Here is a 24075-nt window from a genome sequence, read left to right on the forward strand (position 1 = left end):
TGTACTCATGCATAGCCTAAATGTTGGCTCATATGCAACAGACAACATAAAAATCCTGTTGTTATCTTTAGCTATGTAAGACGGTAATTTCTTTCTCTGTCACACTCCTTTATATAACACATTACTTTAAATGTTTCACCCTTACTACAGTAAATAGAGGAGTACAATCTTTGCAACCACATCACCAGCGAACCAGCAGTCTACACTGGATTAGGTGCTTTATTTTGCAGGTTGAATCACAATTCTATCTTTGGGTATGACCACTCACATGTGGTGTAACTGCAGGCTTGAAATACACAGTAGTGGTAGTGTGCCATTTCACACATGTAAGAGGAAATAATTATCCGCTACTGCCCTCTCGTGGACAAATTGCTGTCAGCCTACATAGCAGATTACAATGGATTTTGGCCTCCCCTAGTGATCTAGTGTGGAAGTAATATGGATCTGCACTTTTGTTTAAAGCTGTATCTAAGTTAGTAATATTTAGTATTGTAGCTTTATATAATAGTCTATTACAGGTAAGAAAATATTATATTCACTGGACCAACCTGTAGGCCTGCAATCAAATAAAATGTGGTGCTGTGATGTAATTGTATTTAAGTAGGACTACATATTATGCAAAAATGATGAGTGCCCTATGGGGTATAAAAAGTACCAAAATATCCAATTCAATATTTTGCTGGAAATGTAAGGCCTACCTGGCTGTGATGTATTTGGAGGTAAAGAGGTCAAAATAAAGAATGGGCCTAATTTGAGATGCATGGCTTAACATTAGGCTACTCTTAAAAAACAAGAAGGAACTTAGACCAAGGTGAGCTCATACTGTGAAACAAAATGTCAGGAGAGTTTGTAAGTGGTCATCTTGCAATGCTGGCTCCAGTTCAGTCACCCCTGACAGTGAAGGTAGTCCAATCTGGTGTTTGTGTTGAAAACAAGGATCTGGACTTTGTTCTCAGTATTGTCTTGTTAATGGGGAAGTTTTTCATACATAAATGCAGATACTTAAGACTAAACCCAGTTTAAACCATTAGAAGACTTAATTAAAACTCTTGAGTAAATCACTGAAACTTGTTTGATACAATTCAGTTCTTATTACTAGTTATGTTTAAGTTATTTTGACATTGCCCTGTTTTTTGTTTTGTTAGTATAAATTCTAATTTTGTGTTTTTATTTTTGTTCTATTTCTGAAATTTTGTATCTGTTTTTTGTATTTGATGAACAGGACTTAAAAACGTGCCTTGTTTGTACTCTTAAAGTTCAATTAAAAAAAATTAAAAAGAGCTCCAAATGTCATGTAAAGTGCTTATGTCAACATCATTATAATAAAGATTACTACTACCACCACTACTACTGCTACTACTAATAATAATAATGACTCAGCTCCTGTTGCATTTGGTCACCGTTCATACAAATGCTGCTAAATTTGTGCACTGTTATGGTTTGATTTTTTAAGTTATCAAGGCTGAAACCCATATATAAGAATATATTATATGTCTTATCTAAAATATAGGCTTTATAGGCAGTTTTAGCCATGGGAATTATCTATAACCCAAAAGGAGGCAACCATTAAGGGATTGACAGCAGCAAGAAATTGTGCGTTACAGTAGAGTATTTATATAGAAACATAATACCAGCAGTTTGCGTCATACTTGTTTAAACAATTTCCATGCTGTCAGCCCCTAAAAGCCGAACACTGGAAAGTCACTTCGTATGTTGTCATACCAGACCTATTAATTATCACTCACTGGAAAACCACTCTCTCCCAGTCGGGTACAACAGTTGACATTTTGATGTGTCTGACGGCCCATGAAGGCAGCATCACACCCTAAATTTTCCCAACATCCGGGACCTTTCGAGCGGAGTAGTGTGTGGAAACTGGGTAAGGAGGGCAGCGGAGAGCGGTGGAAAGGCGGACTGATGACAGCTGTCAGTGTGGACAAAAACACTACCAATCTCTGAAGAGAAGCCGAATGTCTTTCCCCTAAACGTGCAAGAGAAAAGGGACAGCACCTCGGCAGTATCGCGGGTTATTTGAAGGTGTTGCGAAGGTAACGTTATATTTTTGGGGTGGGAAATATGACGGGAGGATCAGTGCCAGTTTGCCCTATCTGCCTCTCAAGAGAGTCGAGGTTAGCCCCACTGGCTATCCAAGCTAACTACCCAGCTAAACTGGTCAGCTAGCCTAGCCTTGGCTCCCAGAGATTGTCGTCGGTGCTGGGGGTCATTGCTGTGGAAAGGACATGTGTGGATAGTTCTCGTTTTTATAAAGTGCTAGCTTCGGCGGAAGCGGAGGAAGAGCCTAAGAGGGTAGCTAACTTTTTAATGAAAATTTGGGCAGGACGAAATGCTAGTTAGCACTCCTAGTTAGCTGGCTAACCTTCGTCAACGTTCACGTTAACGTTTGTAATATAAATTAGCAAGCTAACGCTAACAGGACAGGCAGTACACCAGCATAACTTTGTCTCTAACCTAGCTAAGGTAACGTTAGTCCCTATATTCCTAATAGAAATGTTACAGGGACAGTAATGTTAGCTTTGTTAGTGGGTGGAAAACTGTCAGAGTTAACGTCAGTGTGTCAGTAAGTTAGCTGAAGCTGGGTGAATAACGTAAGATATTAACGTTAGTGACTTATCATCCTCATGTCAATTGGCCAAGGATTATTCGCATTCATTGATTTGTTAGTCAGCGTTTCTGAGGCGGTCAGACTGGTCATTTTGAATTTTGGATCCACGGGTTTGAAATCATCAAACGTCTACGAGGAGCGCTCATGCTTCGCTTGGGTCCTCTGACTCAGCTGGGTCCTAAACTAGGCGTTTTCCCCCCTGTCTTCACCAGCCAGCCACAGCGGTCTTTTGTCTGTGTGATCTGTTAACTTTGATATTTTCTGGGTGTCAATCAAACGCATATCATCATGTTGATGATGAGGAACGTTACTTTACCAGCTAATGTAAGCTTTATCAATGAACAGCCGTGTTTTCAGAGCAGTTCCACACGTGTAGCTTTGTATTATTCCCTCTGTGTGTCTCATTAGCTGTTGTTTATTGGAATGTTATGTTCATATGCTGATTTATAAGGCCCCAGTGGTCCTGCATGGCACGTGAAGGCTGGCTCATGTCAGCCACAACTGTTATCTAAAGCCATGAGAAACTATCTGTTTTTGCAGGAATGAAAGAAAGGGATAGCGAGTGCATGGGCTGTATTTAGTACATAAAAGCGTACACAATCAAATGCAGTTAAAACTTGAGACAGCCCTAAGGCATAACATTTGACTTTGTTTGCAGACCTTTTAAAATAAGCTTCTCCATTTTTCCTGTAGGTATTTACATACAGTTTGGTGTCTTTTCTGGCCTGACACATCATTGGTGGAACAGTTGCAGAGGCAACATGGGGACACAAGGCTCTGGTAGAAAGCGTGCCCCATTGAAGGACCGGTTCTCAGCAGAGGATGAGGCCTTGAGTAGCATTGCACGGGAGGTAAGTTCATACTCCATAACATTTACCCTCTCTTTCAGTTTTGGAGCAAACTGGAATGGATCTGGGCTATATTCTCCCTATATTGCTCCAGTTGTACATTGCTTAATCAATGCTAATATGATTGTATCCAACTCAAATTGTCTTGTTTATCCTCATCTAGATAATGGGCTCGTAAAGCATAGGCTGGAGATTGATTCGTCAATCTCAGATGTTAATTTTGGCAGCAGCACCATCACTTTTAAAATATAGGGAGCATTTATAGACCATTGAAACCATTATCAGCACTCAAAAGACTGGCTGACACTGCACTATGGCTGAATAAGTGGCCTTTTAAACTAAAACCTATATGAGATGTATTGCCAAAGCTTAAAAACATTAATGTATGTAGACTATTTTCAGTTGCATCTTTAGTTCATGTTGTATCCTTATCATTACCCAAACCAAAAATGCTTTGGTTATCTTATAAGTATTATGTTTTCAGTTGTGTGAGACATTTCTAAAAATGGAAGTATCATTTATAAAATTGACTTTAAAAAAAACAAAAAACTTGTGCAGCTGTGTCTGGCACAAATTCCTGAGCCCAAACGGAATACATTCAGATTTCTTTCCAATCTACTCATTTGCATTTTTTCTAGGATACTTTTTTATTTGCAGATGCCTTTGTTTGTTCTTGAGCAATGTCGAGGTCATTTGATTCTTGTGGAAATTATTCACCCATACTCAAATGTTTAAATAATTAGTGTGTCTTGATGATTTTTCAGTGGTCTTTTGAAAAACAAGCTATTCCATACAACAGTGATATTTAATGAGTTTACTAACAAAAAGAGCACAGATATATTAATTGATTTTAGATGGATTAAACAAGCACTTCTGGTGATGATCAAGTTTTGTATAACTCTACAGTTTAATAGGATTTGTCTTAAGGACCTGTTGCTTTGACAATAACCCTGAACAGATTTCTTGAATATTGGGAGCAGATTTAGATTTAATTGCAGAGCTCTCCCTGGTAGATAATGTGTCATGTGTTAGCTGTGTTTACTAAATTTTTCTATTCAACACCCAGATGTCTAGTCAACCTTAGGCAGAAAATTGTATCTATTATGCAGTAAATTAAGTTGATTTAAGACGTGGTTGTTAAAGTTGTTTCAGCAAATGGGCCTTTGAGGCATGTACTTAAATGCAGATATTCAGGCTTTGCAGGTAATAGCCTAGGTGTTTCAAGACAGTGGAGACAGCTGTTTTGGACCATAGAGAGGCTTGACTTGTAGTGTTTTCATTTGGGGGAGAAAAACACGGGCAGTGGAGAGAAGCTGCCTAGCCTGTAACGACATGCCCTAGGATTATTCCATTTTGTTCCACAGCAGGGCTGCCATTCCTTTGCCTTTTTTTCCACAGTGAGGTGGCTAACAACATGAAATGCAAAGATCAGTTTTCAGAGTTTTAAGGTATTTTATGTTTTGTAGGCTTGGGGTTAAAAAGCCACATTGTCTGCAGATTTTCTGTGAAGATTTATGGTAATGTCAAATGATTTCTTGCATTCACAGGTAGATTTACAGGTAGAAATGTACTGCTGGATAAATCTGCTTTTCATAAATACTTGCCTTGGCCCATTTTAAAAATGCTTCATGTGTGCAGTGCCTCATTCTTGGGCACGAAACACAAGGCTCCATTTGCTCTCTTTATAGTCATGCAGGCCGATCATAGAAACATGAGTCATCTGACCCTCCCAGTCAGGTCCTAAATCTGAATCTCTTTGTGGAGCAAAGCAGAGATTAGATCAACTGTGCAGGGAGTCCAAGGGGTCAGTGTCTAACCTGTTGCACATCACCACCCTCCCAAACAAATCTTCAAAACACTGCAGCTTCTGCCTCGTGTTGTCTGTGCCTGGTTAAGAAAAGTTACAGCCTGCCTGCCTGTGCTTGGCACGGATCACTGCTGAGAATGACTGTGAATTTGAGCCTGCACCGTCACCAGCCCAGTTCTAAGGCCTCTTACATTACTGGGCAGTCAGTCCTTTTGAATACCAGCAGCTTGCTTAGAAATCTGACAGTGGCCAAGTGTTAGAATTAGATGATCATCTCATACCCGTTGTCCTTCAGATTAGGATCTAAGGGAGCGAATGGTACATGAACAAGGCAATCATTGACTTTCCTCGGTGTACAGAGGGTGTGTGTGTTTGTGTGGAAGCTGTAGTTCATAGTTCATATGATATCATTTGTGCTACACTTTCATTTTCTGTATATGGATATGCAGAGAACAAATCACATATCACTGTGTCTGTCAACAACTGATGGACAAGGACCGTCCCTGTCAGTAGGCTTCATCCCATGGTAATGCAGCTTTTCAGCAGTATTTTTATTTATTTATTTATTTTTATTTTTTTTTGGGTCATATTAGAACAGTAATTTTAAAGGTGCAAGAGATGCAAAGGTTAGTCATTTACATAACATACAGCAGTTTTAAGCACCTAGAGTGACTGTACAGGCTTATTTTTAAAGCTGACTATCTATGTATTTAAATTAATCTACCAATTTTAAAGAGCTGTTTTACATTTTGTTTTTACTTACTCTGTGCTGTTTTGGCTTTTTGACGATTATATTGACAATTGCTGAGTAGTCTTGGCAAAAAGATGAATATTTTTTGTTCAAACTACCAGGGATTATTGCTAGACAAAATTTAGAATTTACACATTTATATATTGTTTTGGATGTTAAAGTATTCCATTTACATATCTGCACTTTCCATTTAATATACTAAATAAGCTTATTTCATTTTCATTTGCAGAGTATTGAAATCATAAATGCTGCAATATTGATCATAGTAATGAAACTGGAAATGCCTTACATCACTTACCCTTTTTTTTTAATTATTATTTGTTGGTCACTGCATTTCTTTTTTCAGTTGTAATATTGGCATATGGTATTGATTTCCATCACTGATTAATCTGTTGATAACGTTTTGATTAGTTGTGCATTTTGTCACAATTTCACGGGGACCAGATGTCGTAAAGTTGCTTTTTTTTCTGCCCAACAGTCTGCAACACCAAAATAATAATTTTTGATATAATTTACAGTCAAGATCTATGAAAACAAACTTGACGGGAGAATGTGCACACCTTTGCTGAAACTCTGACCCATGCATACACACATTTTGAAGGCAGGGGAAATTGGTAATGCACACAGTGAGGTGGTGAACAGAAACTAGATTGTAGGAATTTGAGAGAAAGCATTATATGTCTAATAATGCCTCTCACACTTTTAATTTCACTTCATATCACACAGTACTCATAGATCCACTTTATCATGAACATTTAAAACTAGCAGTGTTGTTTGTGCTTGTGCTAGTGAACCATAACTAATCCATAAGCACCTTTCAATTGTAAGAGATAGAACCCAAGTGAAATCTCAAATCAGGTTCCGTAAATGTTTCATCAGCGCTGTCTCACCATCACATCCCCCACATCTGGAGCGCAGAGATGAAGGCCGGACTGTATACACATGGTCACACTTGTGGTCAGTTTTGGAGTGCACCGCAGCTTTAAAAATGTCAGGATGATGCCAGGATGTGGCAGGATTCAGGGAAGTTTGGCTTGTCTTTCCCCAATATTATAGAGCCTATTTTAACCTCGATCACATTAACTAGGCTAACTGATGAAAGTATCATCAGTTGTAGACATCAAAGATATCAAATAGCATTAAAGAATTGCAGAATAAAGCCCAGATAGTTTTCAACAATATCTTCTAATACAGTTTATATACCACCAAGTTCAGTTTTAGTATTCATGTAAAATGTTTTGAGTGTAAAATTGCTGCTGTAAACATAACTGCGCTGTCACTGGAGACACTGCATTGGCTGTCACTTCACACTCTGCCTCCAGTCGCCTCATCCAGCACATCCTAACCACCTGCACATGTGGATTGTGTTAATTAGCAAAGTCTGGAAATAATGCCAGTGACAGCTCTCGCACAGTTATTATATTCTTTATCCTCATTGTGAGTCCTGATCATAATGTAGACCCAAGTTCACCATAACAAAACTTAAATATACAAATCTTGTTTACCTATCAAACTTCAGTTTTCTAACAATATCTCAGGGTGAGGGATACCACTGACTGTCGTGATTGTGAAGCAATCAGTCTGATTAGTGTGAACATATAAATAATGTGGTGACACTCAGTCATTGCCATGATTCATCGTAAAGAACCACTGATTATTTCTATGCATCAGCATCGATAAGGTGCTTTGCACTGACTGTTGTAGGTTGATTATGGGCATGTAGAGGGCGGGATATGAGGCTGATCCATGTTCAGACAATGCCAAGCTGATTTTGGATTTATAAAAGGAAATTGCCAAGTATAATAAAAGAGGTTTCAGGTGATGTCATGGTGGATATCTGGACTCTTATTGCCTGCAGTGCTGGAGGTGAGTTTGATGGTGAACTTCTACTGCTCAGGTTACCCTCCCAGGCCCGTGATATGGCTGTCAGAGGGCTGGGGCCGGATGGGCCAGGCTATAGATAGGACAGAGACAGAGAGCTCAGCTGTGCTGCTGTACAGAGCAGGTCATACTGTCAGACAGCTCAACAGGTGCAGAGCACAGGGCCAGCCGTCTCTCTTGCTTTTTCATTTGATCTCACTGCATACACTCACAGCTTTACTTCCTTTTTCACCTTGTACTAAGCATGTTTTATTGTAGGACCATCAATTAGACTCACCCAAAATCACACAGAGCCGCCAAAGGAAATGGTGACTAAAATGTCCCACGTTGCATGTATGTTTGCGAAACAGCATTTAATTGTTAGAGTTCTGGGGTTTTGGTTTCCATGTAGATTTGAAAAACAAATCTTACATATAGTAAACGTATTCACTCACAAAAAATCATTTGATATTCCTTTGTTCACATTAATTAATGATGATGATATTTAAATTTGTGTATTGGATACTAAAAAAATGAAATGTACATTTCATGTAGTGATCATTACTGCATCTCACTCATCACCCCACCTTAAATCAGACTACTATTGTGGGTCATGGTTTTCACTCATTGGCTGTTCTGGAAAGTTTTCTCTGTAAAACAAGATGGTTGATAGTCTTAACTAAAACTATATTCTGTTCACCTGGATAGAGGTCACTTCCTCCTTCTGTTGAATCTACCTAAGCTTCAGCCACAAGTTTCTTTTTCCATTTTAAAGTATTTTTGGAAATAACTAGGCTTTACACAACATTAGGTGTACAGGCAAAAAGAACCTGAATTTGGGTGGCTCTTTGGCATTATTATGAAACAGTGATTGTTCACTCGAGGCTTGTATTGAAACAGGAATAGCATATACCCACAGGCCCTCCATTCTGGCACAGCAGATAAGAAATTGCTGGAATGCTGACAGTGTTTGTCTGCAGTGAGATACTGTACACACCACACGCTGTATTTATGGACTGTCTTTTAGTAAGAGATAAAGGGCTAGGCTCCATGAGCAAGAGAACCAGTCTTTGTTGGTGAGATGTTAGGTTTCAGAGCATGTACTGAGTGTAATTGGTAGAGTGAACGTAATGGAAGTATAGTCTACATAGTTACCTGCGTGACTCCTCAGGGCTGTGTAGGGGCTCGCCTAAATTAGCTCCTTCTGCTGTGGTACTCTGTAAAATTAGCTTCTGTTTATATTCTGACTCAGTTGGGGGGGAATTGTGCGATGACTCTTCTCAATTTTACCCCCAGAGGAGAGTTTATTGGACCCAGTTTGACATAGACTTGTTTGTGCTTTGTAAGGTTTACCTAGTTAGTGATTGTGAATTGTTTACAGGCTGAGCAGAACCACATTTTTGTGATTCACTTTGTTTTCTCTTGATCCTGTACCTCTCTGCCAGTTTGTTTGTGCACTATTGGCATCTCCCTCGTGAGGTCTTTAAATCAACCCTCCTGAAACTGATGGTTAGCACATGTGGTCGGTGATGAGGCATTCCAAGCACTCACTCTGAACAGGACTACAGAGCTGTGACTCACAAATGAAACTGGTCAGCAAGGGCACACCGTACAGTATGAACTCTGTTCAGAAGTTCCACTGGACAGTGTCCATGGTGTAGCCCAACCAACAGTAATTGTTTCTAAATTAACTCACATATACCCTTGGCATTTCTGTACTGCAGTTTCTTGTTACTTACTTATTGCCTGCAAGATATAGCAGTATACATTTGTGTTATTTGTGAGTGTCCTGCATTGCTCCTAGTGTTAGGTTACCACCAAGTCTCTGTGTGTGGTCTGTTGTTTAGATGTTATTAGAGAAGCATTTAAAAGGCAGTTTTATGTTTTGCAAGTAAATACATTTTAACCAGCAGTAAAGCTATTGAAGACAAATCATACTGACTAAATTGTAACTAACTAAATTGTATATCTGAGAAGGCAAAACAATTTTGCACCTTTTTCTTTTTTTTAATTTGTTTAAAATATCTAAACAATAGCATTATAATTAGGCATGCTACCATGCTAAGTCAACCTCATCATCAAAGGGTTGGTTAATTAGTTTCCAGCTCATGAAAAAAGCTGGGCTCTCATAGACCTTGATAGCCACACTTAAGCAGCTATGAGGAAGTGAAATCAACCCATGTGTGTACATTTTCCACCATCCCTTTTCTTTTACAGGAAACAGACAATCCAAATATTCTCATGTAAATTCTACTGTGAGATTGTTTTTTGATTGAGGCTTTTCCCTTCCTTGTGTTTATTCCTTGCACTCGTTGGGGCGTGTCCCCAGAGAAAGGCATCTTTACCAGTTTCCACTCATGGCTAACAAGTGTGTTCATGTTGTGTCTCACAGGCAGAGGCGAGGCTTGCAGCAAAGAGGGCGGCGCGAGCGGAGGCCAGGGATATTCGCATGAGGGAACTTGAACGGCAGCAAAAAGAGGTATATAACACAAAGTGGACAGAGATGCTCTGGACCATCATTCAACCCAGAGAGCAAGCTAATGTAATGCCTCATAACTGCTGCTCTCAGCACAGATCAACTGTAGATTGAACATAAAAATTGGCTGTATTTTCTCCTCTATTTAATTTTTTATCAGTTGTTTTTACATGGACAGTTACTGCATTAACTGACTCAGTGTTTGTGAGCTGCTCATCTGCCTCCATGGTGCAGAGGAGCTATTTGGCTTCATGCCTTGAAAGACATTTTTAGAATAATCTCACAGTTCATACACAAACATATACCCACAGGAAGAAAAATGAAAGTGCTGCATGTCCACAGATGTAACCAAATGTTCTATTCCTGAAGTAAATGTCACCCAGTTTTTTTACATTTCAGCAGTTTTTCGGTGAAGTATGATTGTATGTTTTTCCTGGCACTTCCTCCCTCTGTCCAGCGTTCTTACCACTCATCCAGCAGTAGCAACAGAAAATGGGGTCAGATCCACCAATGGATGGTAGGCGAGCACGAGAGAGTGTTGCAGACTCTCACTCCACTAACACAGCCTGTTGTGTGGGATTGAGCCCCAGTCAACCCTGACCATTTAGCTACACTTGACTCATAGACTACAGTGTACCTCACTGTGGAAATATGCCTCAGCAGTGTATTTGCTTTGGAGACACCGTAATGTGTGGCTGTGTGTATTCGTAGAGCGAGCATTGGCCTTTGACTTTATTTAGGGTTGGTGAGTCTACATGCAAGAAAGCGGTTTGGACATTTAGCTATACTCCTCCAACTTCCAGCTGCTTCAGAAAGGATGGATGCTGTTGAATGCTGGTGGACAACGTTTGCATGAAGTTAATCTCTATGTGTGTTGATCAACACCAGAAGGAGAAGCTGAGATTTTCATTGTGTGCGGTTATGCTGCCTTTTAAAATAACAGAAGAGAAAAAAATTGCAATATATTAAGGTTTTTTGTATATCATTAATCTTGCTGCCGTGCTTAAAGAGGATAACATTTGCAAATGTTTATGACATCCGTTTGGATATAAACATGATGACAGAAGTTGTTTGGCATGGTTTGGGCTTTGCATAGCAACTGTTGAGCTTTGCAGTGACCTTACTCACCCCGTGATTGAGCCTTTCTACTTTCACTCTATAATCTTTACCTACTTTCTTTTCTTACTCCAGGCTGACTCAGAAAAAGCCAGAGGCTCTAGTAGTAGTATATCCAGCAGCCGTCATCGCCGGGTCTGTATCTCTCCCACACACTTCCTCTTTGTCCGCCTGTATTTCCTTTCTTCTTTCTCCTTTAATCCTGCAGTTAATCTTTCATCACCCATGTTCCTCTCTGTCTGCTTTTCTGCTGTGACTCCATGTTTCCACATCAACAGGGGCTGGATGATGATGTCACGTCAGTCCGCAGCTACAGGGTGCGTAATGCATAATAAATCCATGCCAGTTTTATTAGGTCTGCAGTCAAAGGGGCACACGGATGTGTGGAGGCCTTTGTTCATGTTAGAAAAGCACTTGTTAAATTAATGCTGTTTGGTGAAATACTTTTATTTGGTAGTGTATTTGCGTCATATCATGAAATAGTTGGCGAAGTTAAGATTTCTAATAATGTTTGCTTTTATTTGTTTGTTTGTTTTTTTTTTTATTTGAAGTCAACCTCATCATCAATTCGTGACTCGGGGTCAAAGAGTCGATCCAGTTCCCGTAGAAAAGATTTGTTGGTATGTTGTGTGCTCATGTGTGTGAGAACATGAAGCATATTTGTGGGGAGTTTGGCAACTGATTGAATACCTGGATTCTGAGCATGAGTTCAGGTTTGGCTAACCTTATTGCGATCGACAAAATTTGCTTAGATTCCAAAGGATGTGCACAAAAGCAACCAGTGTGTCTCATACATTTCGGCTCCAGCTAAACCCTTTTCATATTGGAGATTCACATATGACAGATTAGTTTATACCTGGAAGGTACCACTTCCTTGAATATGTCCCTGTATAATTTTTGAATGTGTTGCTGTGTGGTTCTGATGGACTGGCATTATAGTTGGATTTAGAATTTTCAACTTCAATTTTCAGCTTTTAAAGTGCTTGGAATTTGTACCTTGACAAGACATTTGGTGCAGTTATCAGCTAGTTGAAATATACCATCAGACAAAGAAACTCAAAGCTGTTTTCAACATAATTACATAGGGAATGTCCGCATTTGTGTCTGTTTTTGATACAACAAACTTATTGTTGACTGCGTTTTCACCATCATATTGTTTTCCTTAATAACATCACACAACCATCATAATGAGCAGAGTGCCACTGACAAATGTTTTTGTTCCTTCCCTGTGGTCCTGGCAGGGCGTAGAAAAATAGATGGTTTGTTTGATCTGTTACTGTGTTGGCTTACTTGTTGCTTGTACAACAACTAACTTTGTATTAGTGAGACACGTGAATGTGTGCGGCCAGTGCAGACCTAACAGCAACCACAGCCTCTCAGATATTTGATTTTCTTGTGATCATAAATCTTGTGATTCTCTCTTTAGTCTGATGGCCTCTCCACTAGCTCCGCTCTGAAGAGTTCCCGCTCCACTGTATGTACCTATGTGATGATCATCTGTTTGTCACTGCCTCTATGCTTTTCCTTTTATCCTTTTGTCTCATTTTTGCTTTTATTTTATTTTTATTTTGTTTTCTGGGCTGAACAGAGCTCTGTGTACAATGACCTGCATGGCCATAAAAGGTCTTCATCCAGCTCCTCGAAGAAGGACCTGCTGGTCAGTGTTACTCCGTTAGTGTTGGTGTCTCTTCTGCAGCCTCAAGCATGGAGGCAGTGTCAGCTAACGATAGTGGCTTGCGGTGATTTACAGTTGATCGACTTTACCCCTGATAAGATTGACTATATTCACTGCCTTGTGAAGTGCCACACAGATGTTGACAAAGCTGTGTTGAATGTGTCTGAAATAGATATTAGTCTGACACTTGAGAATAAGATTTGTTATGTCGGTGTTTGTTTGAGGCCACATTATGTTACTGCCCTTCCAGACTGGACTTTACCATGATCAAAGGAACTACAGCAGCCTAACGAAGACCAAAGCAACGCCTCCTCCCTCCACTTCCACCTATCAGCCTCGGGTCGGTCCCTCTGACAGTGCCAACTTTAAACACTTTTATGCACAGGCTTAAGTGGTTAAAGGACACTCAGTAAAATCAGAGCCAGTTATATTCCTGTCTGCATGGAGTAGTTTATTGGATATTCATACACCTAACAACCTTTTTTATATAACTGCAATAAGAGATATAGTTTGTGTCAGAAAAGCATCAAAGTAAAGAGAGCATAATGGTCATGTAGCTAGTGTAGTGTGCCATAGAAAGCTTGACTTTGGATTGAGATCTCTCTCCATTGTAAAACAGTTCTTATGATCATTTGTATTTATGTAAATTACTTGCTAACCGACAAAGGTGGTGCTCCTCTGCCAGTATTAAAACAGTCCACAGGGCCAGTGTCACCTTACCTCACTTCTCCTCTCAACCTATTTCACCTTAAATTTTACAGTGTCAGCAAAACATTCATCCTGTTTCCACTTTCTGCTGCTCTTTAGTCTCTCTCCACCTCACATTCCTGCTACAGCTTTCCTCTGTGCTCTTAATTTCCCTGCACCCCTCCTCTCCGACAGGCCACCACTTCCTCGTCCTCCACCACTGGCACGGCGCTGCCTCGCAGCTACAGCATGGTCAGTTTCTGTCCACAGAGTGGCCAACATCTCTCTGCATGCCTCTAGTTACCTTTAGAAGTAGACATTCCCCCCTCTCTTAAGGCCACATAGGTCTGATAGGATGCCCAGGGTGGCTAGTACCACTTATATTTAGCTTCTGAACACTCAGAGCACTTGGCTGTGGCCAGAGATTTGTGCTTCAGTTAGATAAGTCAGGAGTTTGCATCAAGCCAAGGCTTTTTTTGTAAAGCACTGACACAAATGGCCTATTTGATGTTGGAAATACAGAGTCTCTGTTCATCCCATGGTCTAGAGAAAGTAATTTTATTCAGACTACTTAGCAAGTACGTCAAAAATTCATGTTCCCTCTTGTGTTTTGCTGAGCCCTCCACTGTCTCCCACGTGTGCCCTCAGGCCTCTATTTATGACGACACCGGTCTGTACGGCTCAGGATACAGTTCAAGAGCTGTAAGTCTCATGAATGTTTGTCAAACAGCATTTCAGCAATGTCACCACCACAGCAGCTAACTGTTGTGCCCTGTGGTCTGCCATCTGCCTTCATGTTGATCCCCTGTCCTCCTCCTCCTCCTCCTCCCACCCCCCACCCACAGCCCTCTGAATACAGCTGGTACTCCTCTGGAGCCAGCTCCACCCGTAGCAGCCCTGTGGTGAGCACGTTAAAACCATCGCCACCCTGCATGATGTCAGTTAACTCCACACACAGATGACCACTATTGACAAGCATCCCCTTGCCCCACCTCAGCACCAGACCCCCCACCTAGGGACAATATTGATAACCCATACCAAACTGGCTGCAGCTTGTTTTACAGCATCCATGATTGACATTGAAGTGCGTGAATGAAGGATTTTTTCTGCAGTGCTGTGCAGGCTTAGATGTGGTAGCGAGGTTGTGTCATCTAACTTGGCGTTTGACAAAATGATCCTTATTGCATGATTGCCATTACTTGTAGTGTTAGAGTCTTTGGAGTAATCCAGATATCTGTTTAATCCAGAGACTGCTACTGGATGTGTATGGATTGCTGTTTGAACAAGAAGTGTATGTGTCAGAGAAAGCCTTGGGCATGCAGCCATCCTCATAGTGTGTGTATGCGTGTGTGCGTGTGTGCGCGTGTGTGTATGTGTGTATATTTCCCTCAGTCTTCAGATGATGACACTGTCAGCAGCGTGTCCCAGGAAAACTTCAGGAGAGGCCGCAGGGACAGTGCGGTGAGCTGTAGGGACTGGGCTTTACAAACTCTAGATGGATAGTGTTCTGTCACAGTAGATGATGGTCTAATACTCAAAGCTTTTCAACGGTTTCTTTTATTGTATTGCACTCCATAAGAACACCAGCTTAATACCTACCATACATTTTAAACACCTTAACCTTGAAGCGTGATCTCTTCTGGTTGTATTTGTCTTTTTTTGCTTCGTCCCTTTACTCTTTACTCTTATTTCTCTGTTTCTGCTTTCTTCTGTCTCTATCCTCTTTGTTTTGTGTGTGTATTGTAAGCAGTCGTCTGATTTCTCAGACATTAGCGAGTCGGCTGCTGATTATTTCAGCCGCACCAACCGAAGAGGCAGTATTGTGTCTGACCTCGATGATTTGAGCATTCCAGATCTGGACGCTGTAAGTGGCTAAACGAAGTTCACAACAGTAGGCTGGAAAGTGCAGTGCAACCCCAAATGATGCATGATTAAAAATAAAATGGTTTTCAAAACTCATCCCACAGTCTGTGTTTTTATTGACTATAAATAAGTAAAGTGGTACAAGTTCAGCTCAAGCGGATGTGACTGCAGTGTGCAGCAGCATGAACTTAGAAAATCTTTTCTTAATGGAGTGGTGTGACTCACTCAGTGTTTCATTTGCTTGTTTGGTTGTCAACTCTTTAATGATCTGTGAACATGCAGCACTTATCCCAGACTCATATTAACTCCTGGACTAACTCCCTGATTTACAGATGCGGAAACGACTCCAAGCATGACAACACAGGATGTGCTTTCTCAAAATAGTTTTCATCTCTTTTTATATTTCTTCTCTTTCTTGCAGCTGGATGAAAAATGTGACAAGCAGTATTCAGATTTTAGTCGGGTGAGTGCACCATCATTTTGCATTTTACTTCACCAAACCTCACAAAGCACCAAATGCAGTAGTCCGTGAGTTTAATCTCACACTGAACTACAAATTGATTTCTACGCCTATTCTTACGCCTATCTGTTAGGCAGATACCATGTAACCACAACAGATCAGCATTATCTGGCTTTTATACACACAGTCTGTGGATACAGTGAGCTAGTTTGTCAAGTTTAAACTTCAGCACATGACAGCGACAGTACCTCCCTCAGGAGGATTTGAATTGGGCCCTGTGGAATCAGATGACGGTGTTGTATAACATGTCCGAGTTGTGTTGCATTGTGCTGAGTTGTTTTGATGTTTTTCTGACTGGACTTGTGTGGTGCTTTGTGTTCCCAGCCATCCTCCCGCTGTGCCACCCCAGGCCTCTCAGCAGCCACGTTGGCATCACTGGGTGGCACCTCATCACGACGGGGCAGCACAGACACGGGTAGCGCCTATGACCCCGACACCAGTCTCAGTGAACTTAGGGTAAGGTGTACGATGCACACAGTGTCACCCCTCCAAACATGGGGCTTAATAAACTGGTGAAAAATGCTGGCATATGAATCAAATTGTACTTGTTTTAGCTCCAGATGTCCATCATCACATTATGATATAGGTTAAATGCTAATCCACATGTTCTGTGTCTGAGCTATTTAATGTATTCATCTGTTCCTTCTGCATATGAACCTCCCTCTGTTGTGCCCTCCCTGCTATTCTAAGTGTCTGCTTTAAACGTTTTTCTTTATGGATGTGACATGTGACCTATGAAGCTGTTCTTGTATTTGGGTGCGCTGGTCATGCCAGATGGATTGTTTTTGAGATGGCAGCACGGGTGCTTTGTTATCTCTCCCTGATATTCCCCACCCCCTCTGATGCCCCACTTCACCCCAACCATTCCTTCCATCTGCTCTACAGGATATCTATGAACTAAAGGACCAGATTCAGGATGTAGAAGGGCGGTACATGCAAGGGCTTAAAGAGCTGAAGGTAGAGGGGCTTGAGCTCACAGCATGCCTTCTCTTGTTCTCTGGGAGCAGTATGGCGTCACTAACCCTCCAGCATTCCCCCACTCATACCCCTATGTGCCCCTTCCTGTAGCTCCTCACACCACAGCTGTGTCTTTGCGTGCTCCCAGTGTGAATTGCGTAATGATCCTTCTTCTGCATGATCTTCCCTCACTTCCTGTTGTGATCTTACTCACTGGTTGTGGCCTAAAATGAAGACACTCCCACAATTCAGCTGGGTTCAAAGTTGTAAGAAGAAGAGTTAAAATGCTCCACCTGCTGACAGATTACAGCTTTCAGTTTTGAGGCTGTTCTTCCACCCAGGCTTTCATTGCCACAGTGTTGGACGGCCCTCTGGCTGACTGACTTCTGCAGTCACTCAAAGCAGCTTCTTGTTCTCTTAGAAAGGACACCATATGTTTTATTGATAAGAGTAGCTTACTAACAAACCTGACTCCTGTCTTGTTCTTGGTAGAGTTTGATACAGCTGATGCACTTTAGCTAGATTACTTTTCATCATCTTGTTTCCTTGTTCACTTGTAGTTCTCTCTTTCAGATCTCCTTTTCAAACCATTGCCTTGTTTCACTCCTACAAGTGATTCAGAGCATTCTAATTATTGCGTGATCAGTGCCAACACTTTCACCACACACACACTAGTCCCAAATGACCTGTTTAGAATAGCAAATATCACAAAAGATAGTGCAGAATCATCTTTTACTCAATCCAGCATGTAGAAATAAGATAAAGATGTGTGCTTTGTTTTTGGCCAGTGTGTTACAAAAACTTTTTTATATCAGAGTCCACCTGGTGCATGTTGACAAGTTGTGCTTTAACCCAGTGTACTCTGTTTATTAACATGCTCCCACCCCCAATTAGGAGTCACTTGCAGAGGTGGAGGAGAAATATAAGAAAGCCATGGTATCAAACGCACAGCTGGACAACGACAAAGGCAACCTCATCTATCAAGTCGACACACTAAAGGACGTCATAGAGGAGATGGAGGAGCAAATGGCTGAGATGAAGAGGGAGCTGGAAGACAAGTCAAAGGTAAAATATCAGTCAAAGAAAAGTTCTGAAGCTTATTATCACGTCAAACCACATGTCAGAAAACTAATTCAGGTAGGTACCTTTACAAAATATTTACATAGAAGGGTTGTGGCTGAAATGTTCTATTTGTGGTTTCAGGAACTAGAAAGACAAAAGCACACATGCACAGTCCTGCAGCATAAACAGGAAGAACTGAAAGAGGGAATTCGCCAGAGAGATGAGCTTATAGAGGTAAGGCTGCCCTTGCATTAGACTGACACACTGTTTCTGCCAGCGTGACCACATCACACTGCCATTCTGTCAACACTTTGGAGGGTGTTAGTGCCTCTGTGCAGACTGCAGCGAATGGGCCCTGTTCTGCAGGAACTTGATAAGGATTGATTGGCACTTGCCTGCCTCTAGGTCCTCTCCATCCCTTCTGACATTTAGCTCTATTTCATTGTCGTATCTGACGCTGATCATTCATTCCTTTCTCGGCATTATCTTCAAACAAGTCTCCTCTCACCCTGTGTCACCTGTTCCTATCTTTTGTTTTCGTATCTGTATGTGTTATTGTGCATTTTCTTCTTTTGTCTTTGTTTCATTTTTCCTATTCTGTTCTTATCCTGTACTGTGTCAACTTGTTACTGCTCAACGCCACTCCAGGAGAGCCAGCGAATGCAGACTAAGTTAGATGCCCTCACCAGAGAGGTGTTTGACCTGCAGGAAACGATAAACTGGAAGGACAAAAAGATTGGGGTAGGAGGTCCCACAGGGGTGCTGTGACAGAACATGGGAGGCAATAGATGGTTGTGCTTTTCAGCCTTTAGACTAAGTGTCCTCCACTTCTTTTGCCTCTCATGCTGTCTCTGCATGACGGAGACCCTTGAGGTGTTAGCACATACCTGGACACATTCACAGTTTGGAATTTTGCATGTCAAATAACAGGGTTTTTCAGTTCATAACCTCAGCTAACAATGCAAGTGCACTGGCACTGTCTCAAAGCTTGTAGTGGGCAGCCTGTGAAATAATAATAATTTTATCCAGGATTATCATGTAAACTAAAAGAGAAATATCATCATATTCTAGCATGACATGCATGTTCCACATGTGGATCAGTATATTAGTTAGGTCAGACTCTTAAACTTATACCTAGATTTAGCTTTCAAAAAGATCTTCCTCCTTACAAACTCAGTCCCTGTGCTCTTCAACACCTTTTAACATTTCCCAGTAACATCTTGTGAGCATGTAGCCTTGTCCCCATCTGTGTTTCTATGTCCTTGGTGTTAGCCTAATGTGCACAGTGCATGTTTGTGCATGGAAGATGTCTTGCTGTAGCATGTGGTGTTGCATGTCTGTCCAGAGTCAATCCAACTTCTCCTCTGCCTCTTTTCCTCTCTGTTGTCTCTTCTCGTCTGTGTGGCCAGGCCCTAGAGAGGCAGAAAGAGTACTTTGATTGCATTAGGAATGAGAGAGACGAGCTCAGAGATGAGCTTGCTGACATCAAGGGGAAGGCCAAAGCAGGAGAGGTAGGTCTTCCTGTAGTCCCAGAAGAAAAAGAACACAAGATAAGAGGAATGAGTTGCTGACCCCAAAATGACTTTTTATACTTTCCTTTTGGTTGGAACTAAGCCAGTAAATGTTATCGAACGGGCTACTGCATTGTACTTTTGACTTCTGCCTTTTTGTTTTTCTTTCCAGTTTATTTTCTTGACAATTTTCTCACTACTTCCTGGTTTTCTGTAATATATGTGGCAGATGTTAATCTGTGTTTGACCATGCCTGCAGTGTGATATATCAAAATAATGGTAGATTTGTTGTGTATACAGGGTATGCAGGTAGTGTTACTGTACATAGAGGTCTCAATTGTAACTTCCCACAGTGGCAAACACACAGTAGTCTGCATTGTGCAGTCACATGGTAAAAATGTCAAAAATGTCATTCAAATGACTGTAGAGGGGATTCAAAATGGTTCTCTGAAAACAAGACTTGTAGTATTATGAAAGAGGTTATTTTTATCAGGCAAATCTCGACACATCCTTATTTATAAAAGGCTTTGGTTAATGCAACTTTAGGCCCCCAGTGTTGAGCTATATATTGCATATACTCTGCATGTGTGTACAGTATATATGCAGAACGCAGAATTTCAGGGCCAATTACAGTAGCCGTTAATTATCTGTTGTAGCCAATACTGATACCATAACCTATAATTTAACTTGTTGTAATAACCATAGTTTTTAAATATGTAGATTGATTAATGTCAGACTTTTATACATCTATAGGCTGCAAAATGCATAAGAAATAAGTTGTCCTTACTAATTAATTGTTATCTGAAGCCCTCCACTGTTTACAAAAATCAGTCCTGCAGCATTAGTCCTCCTCTGGTGCTAATGTGAAAACATTTGTGGTCAAAGAGGTCACATTTTTGCAAAATCATGTTCTGCTACAACCTCAAGTCTGTTTCACTCTCTCTGCTGTGGCCTCTCTGATCAAGAGCCTCCTGTGTCTCTGTGTGTGGAGCTCATCCCCACCCTCATGCAAACAGTGACAGGCACAGAGAGCAGAGAGGAGAATAGCAGAGAGGCAAAAATCACTCCTTAGAACGATTGCTGTGCGATAAGCAGAACATCAAATCACAGTGTTTTTTTACCAAATAACTCAATTTTGATATTGACAATATTGTTGGGTTCGACTGTTGGTGCTCTCACAAAATACTTTTGCATAAGATTTTTGAGCAATCATCGTTAGTTATGTTGATATAATGAATAAGTTGGTAAAGTCTGTTCAGAAAATTACATTTCTTTACTGTAATGCTGCCTTTAAACCCAGGACAAGACAACGCTCCAAAATCTAAGATGATATCCAGTGTCATATCACAATATCAATGAAATATTGATATTTTGCCCAGCCCTTCTCAGAACCCAGGTTTGAGTGCCTTCCCTGGGCTGCACTTTTTGGGCCAGAATTATCAACTGAAATTCAATAATCGCAACAAGAACAATAATTAATTTTATTGCTTATCTACTAATAATATACCAGCCACAAATATATCCTGCATGCCTACGTTTTAACATCCACAGACCACTGACTGTTCACTGCGTCGTAGGGATCATTTTCATTTACAGTGGCTTTTACTTTAAAAGATTTTTGTTTTCCATCCATTCATAGCGGCCAGCTTTTCGGTCTGTGTGGTCTTACATTGTAGATGAGGGGTGTGTCATATTTAAAAAAAAAAAAAAAAAAAGTGTCATCGGTGCATACCCGTTGAAGCACAACCTTACTTATGTGTGTGTTCTCTCACCACAGAAACACGGGCTGGTCATCATCCCAGACGGCACACCAAACGGAGATGTCAACCATGAGCCTCTGTCCTCAGGGATCACTGTGGTCTCCCAGGAGGCCGCTCAGGTGCTGGAGTCTGCAGGAGAGGGCCCACTGGGTAAGTCAGGGATATTACGTCTGTCAAAATAAAAGATGTACATAGATGCTAAATAAACGAATCTGAGGAGGTGTGTATTTACTACAGCTACGAAACAATAAAAAAAACAACCGATAGTCACATTTCATTGTGTTTTTGTTGCCAACCTAATGCACACAGTTGAATTTGTCCATTCAGCATCTTCTGCCCGTTACGGTAAATTGCATCAGCTTAATGTGGTGTGTTAATGTGTTTCCTGACTGTTTTGCAGATGTCAGGCTACGGAAGTTGGCAGAGGAGAAAGATGAACTGTTGGCTCAGATTAGGAAACTGAAGAATCAGCTGGAGGAGGAGAGACAGAAACACTCAAAGATGGACAGTGCATACACAGACGGGGAGAGGATGGAGAATGGTACAGACCTGCACATTATTGAGATGCAGAGTAAGTGGGCCTTATTACGTGTCATTATTATGTATCAGCACACAGATCTTTTGAACACTGTATTTTCAAACTCACCGATTTCTGTCTTTCTCTGTAGGGGATGCCAACAGACAGATTAGTGAATACAAATTCAAGCTTTCTAAGGCAGAACAGGAAATAGGTACAATGGAACAAAATGTGAGTAAAAAAATGTCAAATTAAATCATAGAAACACGATACGGAGAGATAAAAAAGTTATCATCAAAGTTATTAAATTGTCCTCTCTTGTGTCCATTTTCCAGATTAACAGACTTGAAGGCCAAGTGTCAAGGTACAAGGCATCAGCAGACAACTCAGAGAAAGTAGAAGACGAACTCAAAGCAGAAAAACGGAAACTTCAAAGAGAGGTAAAGACACAGGTGCATTTTATAACATGGAACAGGAAGTGAAGACACTGACAGTAACTTCTTCCCTCTGCTCCCCCACAGCTGCGCACAGCTCTAGATAAGATCGAGGAAATGGAGATGACCAACAACCACCTAGTAAAACGCCTCGAGAAGATGAAGGCCAACAGGAATGCCCTTCTGTCACAGCAGTGAGGCAAGGCAGCGTCACCACAGAAGCCCTTAAACTCGCACCTCAGACCTCTGACTGCCATATTGCATCTGGAGCACATTTCCATTTTTAGCTGTAACACTTTAAAGATTTGTAGCTAACCAAAAACACTTTAAACAAACCTGTAGCACAGGCAACAAACTGAACTGTGTCCCTTTTTTTTTTTTTTAAATCGGAAGCATTGGTTTTGTCGCCACTGTTTTTGGAGGAATGACTCAGAAACTTAACTAATAAAAACTATAAAGTTGCTGGGAGATACATCTGAGGAAATTTCTCTAGTCACTACTTAATTTTTCAGAGCTTTGTACTACATCATGTTATCCATGAGATTTTATCTCGCTCTGGCTGGGTGCTTGGCTGTACTTTGTTTTTGTTTTTTGTTTTTTTTTTTTTGATAAGTTGCATGAATGAGTATAATTATGCTTTTAAACTATTCATCCCTCACGGCTGCTCCGGTCCCGCACCTTCCCAGCTCCCCCTCACACAGTGAAGTGCCTTTTCACACAAGGAGACTGGGAGTCTGCACCGCTCGGTGAAACAATAATCGTTTTAACAGGTACAGAATGATGTATTTAAAAAGGTGCAGTCATTATTTGAAAATATGTAGAACCAACTGTGTCTGCTGCGGTTTCATTGAAATTTTTCAGATATTTAAAAGATTTCTTGAAAATAAATGTGTAATTTACAGAACTGGGTATCCAACCTGGATGTTTTGTTTTTTCATCAATTAATATTGCTTTTTAAGTGCTATTTTAACATTATTGTCAGTATTGTTCATTTGCAGAGGTGTGGACTTGAGTCACATGACTCGTACTCGAGTCAGACTCGAGACAGATTTGATTACTTCAGACTCAAATTGACAAAGTCAAGACTTATAACTCAGCTTGGATTTTATCACCAATGACTCATGACTTTATTTGGATAATCCTAATAGGATTTGAGCCTTTTTACTTGAAAACAAGATGTTATTTTAAAAGTGTGCCATGAATCAATTAATTTCCCTTCATTTCATGAATCAACTAGTCAATGCCAATCTTTTTTGGTAAGGTGAGACTTTATTGGCCAGATGATCCACTCTGTTTGAACTAATCTGACAGGATCCAATCAAGTTGAAGGAGAGAACCATGAAAAACTAATGTAACATTACTGAGCGTCAATTGGAAAAAATGGTACCAGAGATAATTTCGATTGTACAAAAAAGTATGTAGTGGTCAACAAAAAACAAATTGCAGTTTTGAAAAAGTAAAAAATTACAGAGATGAAACAACTTTAAGCAAACTTGTTACAAATAAGTACAAATTCTATGAAATGTTCATGATTTTTGTGAATGTATTATATTATTAATCTCGTCAAAATGGCATTACATTTGGTGAAGAGCACAGTATGACTCAAAA

The 24075-nt window shown here is 40.6% G+C and overlaps 1 protein-coding gene across 18 annotated transcripts; it reads left to right on the top strand.

Moving 5' to 3' along the window:
• The first annotated feature begins 1854 nt into the window (after positions 1 to 1854).
• Positions 1855 to 23371, top strand: lrrfip2 (leucine rich repeat (in FLII) interacting protein 2). 18 transcript variants are annotated; one of them, XM_033612386.2, is made up of 27 exons: positions 1855 to 2048; positions 3317 to 3474; positions 10282 to 10368; positions 10823 to 10882; positions 11557 to 11616; positions 11760 to 11798; positions 12033 to 12101; positions 12908 to 12955; positions 13070 to 13138; positions 13407 to 13496; positions 14039 to 14095; positions 14492 to 14545; positions 14689 to 14745; positions 15236 to 15304; positions 15594 to 15707; positions 16128 to 16169; positions 16551 to 16682; positions 17112 to 17183; positions 18078 to 18248; positions 18387 to 18479; positions 18894 to 18986; positions 19655 to 19756; positions 21534 to 21666; positions 21917 to 22087; positions 22185 to 22264; positions 22369 to 22473; positions 22555 to 23371. In XM_033612386.2, the coding sequence occupies exons 2-27, from the start codon at positions 3385 to 3387 to the stop codon at positions 22663 to 22665; spliced, it is 2268 nt and encodes a 755-aa protein (XP_033468277.1). In that variant the 5' UTR covers positions 1855 to 2048; positions 3317 to 3384; the 3' UTR covers positions 22666 to 23371. The 18 variants fall into 18 exon arrangements, with proteins under 18 accessions (XP_033468277.1, XP_033468282.1, XP_033468279.1 ...); XM_033612387.2 differs by lacking the exon at positions 1855 to 2048 and adding an exon at positions 2172 to 2307; XM_033612391.2 differs by lacking the exon at positions 17112 to 17183.
• The last annotated feature ends 704 nt before the right edge of the window (positions 23372 to 24075 follow it).

Source organism: Epinephelus lanceolatus, chromosome 17 (genome assembly GCF_041903045.1).
Source record: "Epinephelus lanceolatus isolate andai-2023 chromosome 17, ASM4190304v1, whole genome shotgun sequence".
In the NCBI taxonomy this organism is placed as follows: Eukaryota; Metazoa; Chordata; class Actinopteri; order Perciformes; family Serranidae; genus Epinephelus; species Epinephelus lanceolatus.

Coding starts and splice junctions, on each gene's coding strand:
- lrrfip2 (XM_033612386.2), top strand. CDS start 3,385: ATGGGGACACAAGGCTCTGGTAGAAAGCGTGCCCCATTGAAGGACCGG. Junction 10,883..11,556: donor GTCAGATCCACCAATGGATG/GTAGGCGAGCAC, acceptor TTCTTACTCCAG/GCTGACTCAGAAAAAGCCAG. Junction 17,184..18,077: donor AAGGGCTTAAAGAGCTGAAG/GTAGAGGGGCTT, acceptor ACCCCCAATTAG/GAGTCACTTGCAGAGGTGGA.